Raw genomic sequence first — 15569 nt, forward strand, 5'->3', positions numbered from 1 at the left:
AATAGAGAAATACTTATCATTTCATCAGCACTTCTGGTATAAGAAAAATACATCTCACGCCACATAACGCTTTACGTTTAAAGTAAGATTTTTCGACACAAATTCGAATTAATAACTCAAAATAATTGCCCCCTCCATGGGACAATACGTGAGTTACCACCTTTTTCAAGTAGCCACATATCAAAGGCAAGTCTTCAACAGTAACCCTAAAACAAACACCCCCCACCCACCCCCCACCCCACCCCCACCCCAAAAAACAATAGTCATGACTCATGAGGGGGTAGGGTGTTGAATAGGGTAACCCAAGTGTAATGTCGTACACGTGTTCATACAAGTGTCACGTGACTTACAACTACAGTACAAAAAATTAATGCATGAAATTCTTGTTGTTTCCTTCAGTTTCAGGTTAAAAAGCCTAGCTGTCTGATTTTTCATGTGAATTTCTGAACTACTCCCTTCGTTAAAAGGCTTAAAGTTAAACCATTGGACCACCTTATCGAGTTTTATGGCTCAATATAAATTTTCTTTTAGTTTTACGATTTTTTATCATATGAGATAGATAAAATACTAATATAAAAGATTGATAAATAAATTACCAGAAATTAAATCTTTATATTATCATTTTTAACTGATCTTTTTTTTTCAATAGTAGTGGTGGCCGCCAGCTTGCGTATCTCAACTATTTTATCAAATACCTACTATTTCTCATTAATACATGTATCAAGATAATTTGTCCACCAAAAATTAAAAATATCGAAAGAAATCACCTAGTATTTTATTTCTATTGAAATTTAAACCTAATACGTTATGAAATATAGACCAATAGGTCACATACCCTTAGTAATTCTTTTTTAAATATGTATGTGTGTGTATATATAACTGAAATATTTTCTAATAAAAATAAAAGAGAGGAACTTTTTCATGATATTCAGGAAATTAAGGGTTGGGATCTCAGTTCTTAGGACCACATCAAGATACATCTCATTCAATGTTTACCTAACTCTTTTTAAGGTGGGTGATTCACACCATATATATGAGAAGATAATGATAAATTGATGTAATACATATTAAAGCTAGAATCCCTACACAAAGGTGCATAGGTATATATATATATATATATATATATATATATATTATGGAAAAAAGAATATGTTCACAAAATAAGGAGTTCTCTACTGAATAATAATAATTTTATTTCCTTCTACTTTAGTTTATCCTCTATCTAGAAGTTAGAGAAATTTTATAAATTTAATACAAGTAAAGGACAATCTGGTGCACGATGTATTCTGTATTCATGTAGAATGCGAGGAAGGGCCACCCTAATGGATGTGATGTAGGCGGCCTATTACGATGCAAGTATCTGAGTGATTCTACAACTCGAACACACCTATAAGTCACACAGAATAACTTTACCGTTTGCTTCAAAATTTTCTTAATAAATTTAAATAAAGGTAATTATGAATAAAATATTATTAAAGTAAAAAAAAAAGTAACATCCATGAAAGGGTATCGTACCTTCAACGAAGAAATAGGGTGAATATAATAATATTATAATCCTATAGGCTATGCTTAAAGTTATTCATTTTCTCTTTATTTGGCTTTTTATAGAGCATCAACATTTGGTTTGAAGGTATAGTTTATATGAATAATAACATACGTAAAGATTGACAAATTAAAAACTACAATTTTTTCATAAAATTACCAAAACAAAGTTTTTCCATTCATTCTCCAAAAAGTATATACATTTCCGGAATTTCCAAGAATAGGAAAAACAAAAAAAAAAGTTATATCAAACTCTACTTTTTTCAAAACCACCTCCCAATTCCCAATCTTCCTAGCACCTCATACCCATAAAAAGAAGAAAATCCAAAAATTTGTAAAGCAAATTAATTTTTCTTCTTTTTCTCCTTTTTTTTAAAAAAAAAATAAAATAAAATTAAGGGACCTAATATTTGAGCTGGCATGGCTCACCATGCTTACCATGCTCTTCATTTTCACCTCTTGTCCACCAACTTACACTGAATTTACTTTACTGGCTCAATTAATTCAGATTCGCATCGCATCGCACAAGGTCATCAAAGGGCCTAGCGTTCCATGTCACAAGCACTTTCTTCATTTCTCGGACTCAAACTCGAAACACCATTTTCTTGTTCTTCATTTCCCGAACTCAAACTCGAGACAATATTTTCTTGTTTCTTCTCTCCCTCCTCTTCTCCCTCCGATTTCTCCGTACTACTCTCACTGCTCGTAGTACAACCACTACTGCAACTACCAAAAGATGAAACCCTACTAGATATAGGTGTAGCAATAAAAGTTGGTTTCATTTCTCCAGCCATAATAACTAAAAACTTCTCTTCAAAAACATGTGGTACAACCTTAACATCAGATCCATTTTCATTATTAATCCCTTCTCCAGCTTCAAGATCATCTCCATTTTCACCTTCATTATTTTCAGCATACCCTGAAAGTCTCCAATAAGAACATGCTAATATTAATAAAGCAAATGCAATTAGTCCTAACATGGCTGCTAATCCACCGAATAAGTACGGTACCGGTGAGTGCCACGGTGATCGTGGCGGCCCAACCGGAGAAATAGCGGTAGAAGTTGCCTCTAAATTCGTCATCTGATAAATAATCTTCGTTTTTCAAGTCGAAATATTTGATAATATTGAAATTTGGACGTACGTCTAGTTTAGTCGCCTCAAAATCAAACTTTATTGTATAACGAAAATTTACTAAATTTAGAAAGTTTCGGGGAGGTAATTTTTTTTTTTTTTTTTTTTTTGAATTGTGGTGATAACGGAGGAGGAGGAGGAAGAGAGAATGGAATGAAGAGGAAGAGTAAAGGGAGGAGATTATATATAGAGATGAAAAGAATGGATTTAATTATTTTTTTTGATTTTAATTTTTTTGAGTGAATTGTGTCGTCATTGCATGAGAAGTGGGGGCTACGTTGTTATGTTTATTTATTTATGTTTTTTTTTTTTCCTTTTTAAGGGGGACATCTAAATATACAGTGGAAGCACTCAAAAGAAAGAAAGAAAGTTGATTGTGGATGAGTTAAGAGGGTCCCTAATTATTTTTTAATTTTTTTATGTTTTAGGAGAAATAATTTGTATAAGAGAACCTCTTTTGTTTAATCGTTTTGAGATTGAGTTAAGTCATATATATAAACGTGATATTTAGTGTAAATATTTAAATAAATAAACAGTTAAAACTTTTACATAAGTTAATCGCACAATTTACGAACTTGGTCGTTAAAAGATGGAGTCATGTGTGACTATATCGTATTGGCTACTTAATAAAAAGTTCTTTTGTTTAAACACCAAATAAGGTTTGTTTAGGCAGGCGTTTGGACATAAAAATTATGAAATTTCGGAAAAGATAAAATAAAATTTAAGTGAAAATAATTTTTTAAAAATTAGAAGTGTGTGTGTGTGTTTTTTGTAGGGCTTTACCCACAAGGGAAGCCCTTTCAAAAATTCTCAATGGCCAAGACAGAACTCACGCCGAAGAGGGGGTTTGGAAATAGTTTTCTACCAGTAATAGACGCGCCTCGGTTTGAACCTCACTAGCTACGTCATTGCCCCAAACTTCAAGTAAAATTTAAAATTCTCATGTTCAAACGTTAATTCAAAAAAAAAAAAAGAACTCCTAGAAAAGGGAATTACAGATATGATTAACCGTTTAATAAAGGCTTAGATTTGTCAGTGGGATATGAAAAAAAACGTACAGAAAAAACCCATGATTTGGATGTCTTTTAGCTTAGTGGTGATTGACCAAGGGGCCCATTAAAATAAGGAAAATAATATTGTATTCATAGGAATTTTAGAAGTAAATAAAAAAAATTGTTTTTCAAGAATAAACAATGTAATCCTTGTCCAAAAAAAGAATTAATGTCTAGACGAAGCACAAGAGGCAACATATTTAGTTTTCTATATAAATTCAAATAACAATTCTTAGCCTTTTTTAGATCTAATTTACATTCAAAAACCGTATACGATGTTATAAATTATAATTTTATATATAATTTTTTTAAAAATCGTTAAAAACTCTATCGTTTTCCAAAATAACAAATATATCATTCTTTCCGCGTGACAGAGGAAGTATAGGTTTTACATGAACAAGAAAAAGGCCTTTAATAAAAAGATCAAATGTGGGGGTTAATTTTTTTTCTCCTCAAAATAGGTTAATTTATTCAAATTTAATCAATTCCTAGACTATTAATAAAATATATTTATTTTTCAATTTCACAATAATTAGGAATAGATAATTTTCATACGTAATAAGAGAAAGTTGTACAATTAAATTTCTTTATAACAACCTTATTTGTTCCAAAATATTTTGGTTGTTATAATAAAATATTGTTATAAAGAACATACATTAATATAATATAGTATAAAAATTAATTTAAAAAATAATAATTTTTATAATAAATAATTATTATATAGCGATACTGTTATAGAAAGATACGACATCATATAAAAGAGTTTCGTTAGGCTCATCATTTGTTCTTTTAAGATGAGGCTAAAAATGCTGAATCATTAGGTATTGTTGCTTCATAGTTTACACCAACTATTTGTACACCTTTTTTGCTAGTAGAATTAGCCTTTAATTTCCATGTTGGTAATGGGACCCATCCTAGAGGATTACATAGGGGGGTAGGGGAAGGGGGTAGGGGGTATAATTGGTTGAGAACTTGCTAAAAATTCCCCCCCCCCCCCAATTAATATGTGAAAAATTGAAAAATCATGAAGCAAAATCGAGTTTTGGTGAATTATTTTGTTTGATATTTCAAGAGGAAAATTCTCAATAAATAATTTTATTAATATCACAAAAAGAAACAAATACAAGTAAAGAGAGCTACATCTTTAATCTGGCAAAATCGAATTTCGAGTTGAATTGGTGAGGTTTAATTTTTTTCTCTTTATATAACTATTTGGTAGCTAATTTAGATTCGCGATGCATAGGGATTATAAAAGGGGAAGTGCTCCTTATAATGAATTTCTCCATTCCCATAAACTCGAATTCGACTCTTTTGATAAAAAATGGAGGGATTTCATCCATTCTACCAAATATGTTGATGGTGAAGTGGTAAAGTTTTTGATAAGATTGATCTTAATTAATATTAACGATTAAAACAAATATTATATATTCCATTGGAGAACATTATATTAATATTTTTTTTCAAATAAAACAATTACATTGGGCTTATTTCAAGGAAAGGGAAGGAAAAAGGTGAAGTACACAAATAGCCTTTTTTTGTCTGCGCTTGCTGCATGAACTATTTAACAAGGGTCGCTTGTCCCATGGGCAACATTTTTAACTTTTAACCTTGAACGGGAGCCAAAAGTTAAAAACCACCCAAAAATTTGAGTACTATAAATTTTGACATAAACGTTATATTCATTTTTTTTTAAAAGGCAATACTTTTTGGTTGAAAGCTACAAGTCTAACTTACTAACTTTTCATTTTCTCTAAAAATTCTTTTCTTTATGAAACAAAACAAATGGAACAGACAATTTTCCATAGCGTTAACTCTGTAACCTACCTATCAGGCTTTTGGCAGCTGGGGATTTAAACAGAGTAGTTATCCCCCAAAAATTCTCTAATAATTATACTCTGACTACAAAAAAGAAAAAGAAAAGAATGAAATTGACCTATCAATCATATATCCATATTCTACACAAATCCAAGTTTAAAAATACAACACATTCTTCTTGTCTAAACCTAATAAAAGTCTCTTACAAAAATAAAGAATAATGTTGCGTAAAATAGACCTTGTTCGGCTCTTTCTCGAATCCTGCGCATGGGTGTCCTAAGTGCACTTTTTTTGTGTGGCTATATTAGGGATGAGAAGAAGATTTGTAGAGGGTGGGGTGGAGAAAGTGTTACTTGATGAAAATAGCTATTGAGACAGTTTCAAGACACAATGTGTAACAGTTCTTGAAAGACAGCAAACAGTTACTAAGCTGATGTATTTGTTGTCTTGGAAAATGGAATTCTCACGATATTTTCGTTTCTGTTGTTTTTTCTATTTTTGTCATATTAAATACTTATTCACGCTTAATATTTACATTAGTTTAACCTTATCAGTTCAAAATTAAAGTGAAAATAATTAATTATAAACTCGTGTATAAAAGACATATGTCCGACATGCATTAGTAAAGGGTTTTTTGTTCCGAAGACAAGTTGTATTAGGATTAATTATGATGAGATTAGTGTCACGATCCGGAATTTTTACCTTCGGGGTAGTGATAGCGCCTAACATTTCACTTGCTAAGCAAGCCAACATTAGAGAATTTTCAAATCAACCTCCGTACACTTCTAATAATAGAATTTATTTAAGCTAAACAGACGCTAAAACATAATTTGCAGAATATTATAAAAACTTCAATATTTACTACCACCCGGATCTGGAGTCATAATTCACGAACTTCTAGGATTTACCTTGAGTTAAGGTAATAACAGAAAAGATAGACGGGGACTTCAAGGTCTACGAACGCCGACAGATTTACCTTGAGTCTTCGATGAACCAGTCCGAGCTGTTATGCCTCCCGATTAGCTGGGACCAATACCAATATCTGCACAGTAGTGCAATGTAGTATCAGTACAACCGACCCCATGTACTGGTAAGTATCGAGCCTAACCTCGACAAGGCTATGACAAGATACCCACATAATAAACATGTGCAATCTAATAGTATATGTACAAAATAAGGACAAGTAAAAGATAGACAGGTAATATTGGGAAGGGGAGCATGCTGAGGGGATTACAAAATAGGCAATTAGACCAGTAATGTGAGCTTGATCAACCAATATACCTTGAACCAATAATAACAAGTAAACACAGTAAGAGAAAAATGTACGGCATCACCCTTCGTGCTTTTACTTTCAACCTCACCATATTATCAATAGAAACGACACGACATCACCCTTCGTGCATTAACTCTCATAACATGGCACAACATTATCCTTCGTGCATTAACACTCACAATATGGCACGGTATTACCCTTCGCCTTCGTGCTTTTACTCTCTCATAACGTGTCACAGAATCACCCTTCGTGCATTAACACTCTCCCTTACCATAAAACAAAGAACAAAAGGCAACATGGAGATAGAAATAACAAGAACAAGTTTTACTTCAACATTTGGTTCCACAATACCAAACTCAAAGCTCAACCACCGCTTTGCCTTTCAAACAAGCCTCCGAACCAATAGAATCTAGCAATTTACCAACCAAACAATTTAAATTAAGCCTTAGGAACTACCCACTATTGTAAAGAATCCAATTTAGACCATTATTGAAAAAGTCAACAAAGTCAACACCCAGGCCTGCTTAGTCCAACCTCGAAATTCGGAGCAAAACCCGATTACTCATTAACCCCTGAGCCCGGTTATGTAATTTATTTTGAATCTGAACTCAATTTGATGTTTAAATCCCCAATTTACCAAATCCATAGTTTTCACCTAAAACCCCCCAATTTCCACCATGAAAACTCTAGATTTTAGGTTAAAATCTAAGGAAAAGTAGTGAAAGATTGAAAGAAACTAGTTTAGAATCACTTACCAATGATTTGGGAGAGAAATTTTCTTTGGAAAATCGATCCCTAGGGTTCTTGAGTTTGAAATTTTGAAGAATGAATAAAAAATCCCGTCTAAGTTAAATTTACCTTGCTACAGATGTCGGATTTACGACCTGGGCTTCGTAAATGCGAAACCCGCAAATGCGAAGGAACCATCACAAATGCGCAGCCCTTCACGCCTCTGTTGTCTTCGCAAATACGAACTGGGCTAACCGCAAATACGACCGAGTGATCGCAAATGCAAAAAATGCCTTCCGCATACTCACTTTGCAAATGCAATGTATGTTTCGCAAATGCAAAAATTGTGTGGCCCATCTACTCTTCACATCTGCGATGAGTATCATGCAAATGCGAGACTAATAAATTCGCAAATGCGATATCAGAGACCAGTTCCCAGAAATTGCAAATACCATTAGATGTTCTAATTCCAATTTCTTTCCGTGTCCTATCCGAAACTCACCCGAGCCCTCGGGGCTCTAAACTAAAAGTGCACCCAAGTCTAAAAAATCATACGAATTTGCTCATGCGATCAAATCGCCAAAATAACACTTAGAACTATGAATTTAGCACCAAATCAAATGAAATTTTCAAGAAAACTTTGAAATTTCTATTTTTACAACCGAACGTCCGAATCACGTCAAACCAACTCCGTTTCTCACCAAATTTCACAGACAAGTCATAAATATGGTATTGGACCTATACCGTATTTTGGAACTAAAATACGGACCTGATATATAAAAAGTCAAACCTTGTTAAAACATTTCCATTTCATTACGCCTTTAAATTTCAAAATTTGATAAAGTCCGATATCTCGGGCTAGGGACTTTCGAATTCGATTCCGGACGTACATCCAAGTGTCAAATCATGATACGGACCCACCACAATTGTCAAAATATGAATCCGGGTCCATTTACCAAAACTGTTGACCGAAGCCAACTCAAACGAAGTTTTTAGGTAAAATTTCTTATTTTTATCAACTTTTAACATAAAATCTTTTTGGAAACACGCCCGGACTGCGCATGCAAATCGTGAAGAGATAAAATGAGGTGTTTAGAGCTTAAATGTGCAGAATCGGATTTTAAAACATAAGATGACCTTTCGGGTCATCACAATTGGTTATACTGAAATTAGTTTTGCTGGAATTTGTTATCCTCGTATTATTTGTTATTGGCTATTTGGTATGCTGTATTAATCATGATATTGTCAATTTTACTGCTTTATCCTAAAATTACTTATCGTGGAATTATTATTTCACCCTCCTGCTGGTATAAGTTATCCCACTATTTTAAATACTCCCATGTTTAATAACTAAACAAGAAATAATGTGGTACTAAATTTTTATCTCAAAATTATTTTTGCTTATCCATCATCTCAAACGGCTCCTTAGTGTTAAAATGAGTAAACATATACCGGGAGGAAAGGGAGTATGTATTGGTCAAACAAAATCTGACCATCACGATCAAGTCAACTGACACCCCTTCTCACTAACTAGGCAATGAAGGTCAACAGAGCCCGCTCCATTTTTCCTCTATGACATCCGACGAATCGGCAAAAGTGATGCCTAAAAGCATAACAAAATCACATCAATGGCAAAAAGATGTTGAGTCAAGCAAAGGGCAAGGATATTCTGACTATATATAGTTAAGGAAAAGCTCTCAACTTGGGGGCTTCTCAGATTCCTAAAAATGAAAACAAAAATATCCCTTCTTGTATTCTAGAAAAAAGGAAATAACCTTGAAGAAAAGATGTAAATCTACTTCCTCATCGATTGATGAGGAAAACAATGTCGAATCTTAATAAGATCAATCAGATCTCTTTCATCCCACATGCAATCATTGTTGTTAACTTTTCGATCTGGAATTAATTATGTTCATCTAAGATTTACCCCTTCATCTTTGATTGATTTGTTCAATAAGGTTTTAATATCTTTTGAGTCAAATAATTTGGCGCCGTCTGTGGGGATTTCTTAGTTTCTCCCAGATCAAAGCCAAGAAACACAATCATCCACCAAAAGAAGCACGAAGGGAGAATCCAACCCACGCGAGACATGGGAGCAGCACAGTAAAGGAAGGAGATCCCAGTAGGATTACCAAGCCTAGAAATCTTCGCCCCATCAACTGCAGATATATTAAATAAGGAAAACGGGGTTACCAACCTGTTCTCCCCCACCGGACCACCGGGCGGGAGCGAAGAAAAGCTCATCCTCTCCCCCACTCTTTGCCCAAGCAAGCACATAAGACCAATGTGAGTGAACGTACAAAGGAACATCTCGATTGAAGGACAACAATTGCTCCAACACAGCTGAAATACCTCCTGCCGGTAGCGTCTTCGAGCTGGACGGTAGGAGTCAGACAAGAAAACTATAATGCGTACACAGCACGAACCTAAGCGAAACATCAATACCTCATATTCACCAGCGTTGCACCATCTAGTGCAAGCAATACCAAACAAACTAGGACTCCCACGGAAAGTATCCAACTCCCAAAAAACTGGGACTGACGATGGGCTATTATTTCGATAAATTTGAAATAACACAATTTATGGCCAAGGGCCTTCACCAACAAAGAGAAGGGTTCGACCTCGATCAAACGACGACGGGCTGTTATTTCAATAAGTACGAAATAACACCCTTAGGCCAAGGGCCTTCACTAACAAAGAGAAGGGTTCGACCTTGATCGAACGACGACGGGTTGTTATTTCGATAAGTTCGAAATAACACCCTTTAAGGCCAAGGGCCTTCGCCAACAAAAAGAAGGGTTTGACCTCGATTGAACGACGAAGGGGTGTTATTTCGATAAGTTCAAGATAACACCCTTTAAGGCCAAGGGCCTTCGCCAAAAAAAAGAGAAGGGTTCGACATCGATCGAACGACGACAGGCTGTTATTTCGATAAGTTCGAAATAACACCCTTAGGCCAAGGGCCTTCGCCACAAAAGAGAAGCGTTCGACCTCGATTGAACGACGACGGGCTGTTATTTCAATAAGTTCGAAGTAACACCCTTTAAGGCCAAGGGCCTTCGCCAACAAAAAGAAGGGTTTGATGTCGATCGAACGACGATGAGTTGTTATTTCAATAAGTTCCAAATAACACCCTTAGTCCAAGGACCTTCGCTAAAAAAAGAGAAGCGTTCGACCTCTATCGAATGACGACGACTGTTATTTCGATAAGTTCAAAATAACACCCTTTAAGGCCAAGGGCCTTCGCTAAAAAAGAGAAGGGTTCGACCTCGATCGAACGATGAAGGGCTGTTATTTCGATAAGTTTGAGATAACACCCTTTAAGGCCAAGGGTCTTTGCCCAAAAAAAAAGAGAGAAGGGTTCGACCTCGATCGAACGACGACATGCTATTATTTCGATAAGTTCTAGATAACACCCTTTAAGGACAAGGGCCTTCGCCAAAAAAGAGAGAAGGGTTCGACCTCGACCGACCGACGACAGGCTGTTATTTCGATAAGTTTGAAATAACACCCATAGGCCAAGGACCTTCGCCAACAAAGAGAAGGGCTCGACCTCGTTCGAATGACTACGGGCTGTTATCTCGATAAGTTTGAAATAACACCCTTTAAGTCCAAGGGACTTCGCCAACAAAGAGAAGGGTTCGACCTCGATCGAACGATGACGGGCTATTATTTTGATAAGCTCGAAATAACACCCTTAGGCCAAGGGCCTTCGCCAAAAAAGATATGTGTTCGACCTCGATCGAATGATGACGGGCTGTTATTTCGATAAGTTCGGAATAACACCCTTTAAGGCCAAGGGCCTTTGCCAAAAAAGAGAAGGGCTCGACATCGATCGAACGATGACGGGTTGTTATTTCGATAAGTTCGAAATAATACCCTTAGGCCAAAGGCCTTCGCCAAAAAATGAGAAGCGTTCGACCTCGATCGAACGACGACGGGCTATTATTTCGATAAGTTCGAAATAACACCCTTTAAGGCCAAGGGCCTTCGCGAAAAAAGAGAAGGGTTCGACCTCGATTGAACGACGACGGGCTGTTATTTCGATAAGTTAGAGATAACACCCTTTAAGGCCAAGGGCCTTTGCCAAAAAAAAGAAGGGTTCGACCTCGTTCAAATGACGACGGGCTATTATTTCGATAAGTTCAAGATAACACCCTTTAAAGCCAAGGGCCTTCGCCAAAAAAAAGAGAAGGGTTCGACCTCGATCGAACGACGACGGGCTGTTATTTCGATAAGTTCAAAATAACACCTTTAGGCCAAGGACCTTCACATACAAAGAGAAGGGCTCAACCTCGATCGGACGACTACGGGCTGTTAACTCGATAAGTTTGAAATAACACCCTTTAAGGCCAAGGGCCTTTGCCAATAAAGAGAAGCGTTCGACCTCGATTGAACGACGACAGGCTATTATTTCGATAAGTTCGAAATAACACCTTTTAAGGCCAAGGGCCTTCGCCAACAAAGAGAAGGGTTCGACCTCGTTCGAACGATGATAGGCTGCTATTTCGATATGTTTGAAACAACACCCTTAGGCCAAGGGCCTTCGCCACAAAAGAGAAGCGTTTGACCTCGATCGAACGATGACGGGCTGTTATTTTGATAAGTTCGAAATAGCACCCTTTAAGTCCAAAGGCCTTAGCCAAAAAAGAGAAGGGTTCGACCTTGATCGAACGATGACGGGCTGTTATTTCGATAAGTTCGAAATAACTCCCTTTAAGGCCAAGGGCCTTCACCCAAAAAAAAGAGAAGGGTTCGACCTCGATTAAACGACGATGGACCGTTATTTCGATGAGTTCGAAACAACACCCGTTAAAGCCGAGAACCACCGGAAGGAAAGAAAATTTGGGACTCGCCATACAGGTGTCTAGCTTGCACCAAAGCCACAAAAAGTTGAAATAAAAGTGAAGTACAAGACAAATAGTGAAGAAAAGAACTCTCATTTATACGAAGTCACAGTGCGGGCTATCGCCGCTTACATATGGCCCAAGTCAACAAAAAAAAAACAACACGAACAAACAACAATTGACAAACAATTAGAAATAAAAACAAAGGACAACATTCTTCATTTGGCGTGATCACCGCCGTTACCAGCACCGTCATCATCATCTCCATCATCACCGTCTCCAAGAGGTTCTCTGTTGCCGTCATCCGCATCCCCATTAGCTCCAGGCGTCGTCGCGTCATACCCACAATTGATCCGAGCCTCCCGTGCTTTCGCTCGCGCTTCTTCATAAGCAGTTTCGGCCATGGTGCCCGCCTCCTATAAATTCTTATATATATCCCGCTGGGCTTCAGCATAAACCCAGAGCTCATGCATTTGGCGGGGAACGACAACGGAAGATGACTCAACTTGAGCCAATAATTGCTCATTTTCTGACTCCAGAGCCGCGACCCAATCTCTCAAAATCGATGCCTCCTGATCAATCACGCCGATGCGCTTCTCGAGCCTCACCTCCCTGAGGGTAGCTGTCACTATCTCCGACTCCTATTCGGATTGGAGGATGCAGATGGTGTTCTTCAGGGTAGTCGCCCTCGCCAAAGCCTCGGACCAGGCACTCTCGATGCTCTCTAACCCAAGTTCTGGTCCATCTCCGACTGCATCGACCTCAACCTACCCTGTAGATGATCACATTCTACTGCAACCCCCCTACCCAGCTCGAGCTCCTCGTCCTTAATTCGAAGTTGCTCCTCGAGTGTGCTCTTGCTACGGATGGTCTACATCAATTCCTGGTCCCTTCTCTCTAGCTCCTTACCAAGAGCCCGATTACGGGGGTTCGTCCTCAGCCGCTCATGCATCTCGCGACACCTATCGCGGTAACGACAATATTTCTCCAGCATCTTAAAAAAAATCCTTGCCCTGATGTTGGCCCTGCGAATGCTTTCCACTTTCACCATATATGTCTGGAAAACGTAAAGAAATGATTAAGCTAGTACTTTCGAGAAGGGCGAAAGCATAAAGCGAAAACAAAATGTAACATACCCTTAAGCCCACGACGGCCACCTCGTCCATCAACTCAGCATCGGGAACAGATCGAAGGGACTCATTCTCAGCTTTGGAGCATAACAACCTGAATTGCAGTACCAGGTCCTCTCATTCCGCCAAAAGATTAACGCCAAAAGGGATCTGAAGAATATGGGCCGAGCCCCCCGCATTAACCACAGAATGAGTAAGACCCTCCTCAAACATCCTAACATCATTGGGGTCTAGGTCTGACTCAGATTCATAGTCATCAACCACCACGCTTTTTCTCCTCTCTGTTGCTGAAGAGGAAGTACGACCTACTGCAGAAGATGAAGGCACGTCTGAAGTCACGACGGCAGCCCTAGAAGTCTGATTCTCCACCACGGCATGTTGTTGGCTACAAACAACGGCAGGGATTTCCAATTGAGCCAAGAGGGAGATAGGAGTTTCTGATTGCCGATCACAGACGCCGACAATCCCACCGGCCTGCTCCTCCCTATGAGGGGAGCTGCAATAACATCTTCTCCAGAGCCCGCCTGGGGAGAGTCGTCTAGATGAATTACAGTTGGGGGCACCGTTTTAAATTCTACTCTCCGTCTCTTTGACGGCCCCTCCTCCTCTCCCATAGACAGTGACTCACCCGTTGGGCGAATGACATTGGTCGGGGCCTCATCCTGAGAAGCGTCCCTCGCAGGAGTCATCAAGACCGCAGACTCAACTGAAGCAGACCTCGATGAAGGTCAAGCAATGGGTACTGCGATAGGGTGAGTAGATGCGGCAGGCTGGCGAAAAGCTAACGGAGGAGCCCTCGCTCTTCGCACTCTCCCTAGCAACAACAACCGACGCATAAGAGGCTGAACAAAAAAAAGAGAAAGACTAGTAGGCAAAGGCATCATCTCACCTGTAAGAGGCATGCGTCTGAACCTCTCATGAAAGGTCGACCATGTGCGAATCCCCATTGTATGGGGAAGTATGGCTTCCACCCATTCACGGATACCTTCGACAAGCGGAGGGGGCAATCTCTCAGCTGCAAAGACGAGATAAAGTTTAGTACTCGCACAAAACGGTCGAACATTTCACTGACTAAAAATACAAACTTACGTGCGAAGTTCCATCTATCAGGGAATCCCACTGGGTCCGCCACAATATGTTCAGTTCGCACATAAATGTAATTCTCGTAGAAATGATGGTTGGTCCTATCATCCATCTTCACCACCAGACTCCTTGACCCCCGAGGACGTATGTGAATCATCGAACCGCGAATAAGTTGAGGAGCACAGATGCTGAGCATATGGTCCAAAGTGACCTCACGACCGACAAGTTCCGCATACTTGAGCAGCATAATGAATAACTTGTACAAATATGGCGAAAGTTGGGCGGGGCACACTTCGTAGAAACGGCAAAAATCCACCACCAATAGGGGACGAGGAAGTGTGTACCCTATAATGAAGGTGTAGGAGTAGAACACGGAGTACCCAGGACGGTCGAAGTGAACTATGTCGTCCCCCTCCACCGACCGCATATCGACATAATTGGGGATTCCCCACCTTTCTTTCAACTTTACGATCCCCCTTTCCCTCATGACGGAGGGGACAGGTTCCGGTTCCACTCCGCCGCTAATACTGAAGTCAGTCACCTCTCTCCCGGGGCGAGGCAAGATCTCAACCACTGAGGGAACCTCCTTATCCTCCGCTGCATCTGCCTCTCCGACGACCTGAGCAGAACGTTCCATTATCGGATTAGCGGCAGGGAGATTGTTGCGAGAAGAATCACCAACCATTTTTAGCAAAAAAACACCCAAAGAAGTAATAAAAAAGAGATATGAAAAATTTCAGTGAACAAGAGGGTAAGCAAAAATTCGAAATATCAAAAAAAGATATCTGCAGAACTCTCCTGAGCAAAAGATGAAGAAGTGTGTCAATCGAATGATAAACTCTACCTATTTATAAGAGACATAAATCTCCCGAGCACGAAATCCAAGGGTCACCTATCGAATCTGATGGGGGCTCAAAACGTTTCAGTTCCCCTGGAATGTGTGTCATAATGGTGATAACCACGTA

The 15569-nt window shown here is 38.5% G+C and overlaps 1 protein-coding gene and 1 non-coding gene across 2 annotated transcripts; both read right to left on the reverse strand.

Moving 5' to 3' along the window:
- Positions 1 to 2084: 2084 nt before the first annotated feature.
- On the reverse strand, positions 2085 to 2624 carry LOC104245793 (protein GLUTAMINE DUMPER 2). Its single transcript, XM_009801465.2, has one exon. It carries the CDS (start codon positions 2622 to 2624, stop codon positions 2085 to 2087), a length of 540 nt encoding a protein of 179 aa, XP_009799767.1.
- Positions 2625 to 3450: 826 nt separating this feature from the next.
- On the reverse strand, positions 3451 to 3602 carry LOC138882541 (U4 spliceosomal RNA). Its single transcript, XR_011404133.1, has one exon. It is a non-coding gene; the product is annotated as a U4 spliceosomal RNA (small nuclear RNA).
- Positions 3603 to 15569: the final 11967 nt, after the last annotated feature.

Source organism: Nicotiana sylvestris, chromosome 11 (assembly GCF_000393655.2).
Source record: "Nicotiana sylvestris chromosome 11, ASM39365v2, whole genome shotgun sequence".
NCBI classification, from domain to species: Eukaryota; Viridiplantae; Streptophyta; class Magnoliopsida; order Solanales; family Solanaceae; genus Nicotiana; species Nicotiana sylvestris.

Coding starts and splice junctions, on each gene's coding strand:
- LOC104245793 (XM_009801465.2), bottom strand. CDS start 2,624: ATGACGAATTTAGAGGCAACTTCTACCGCTATTTCTCCGGTTGGGCCG.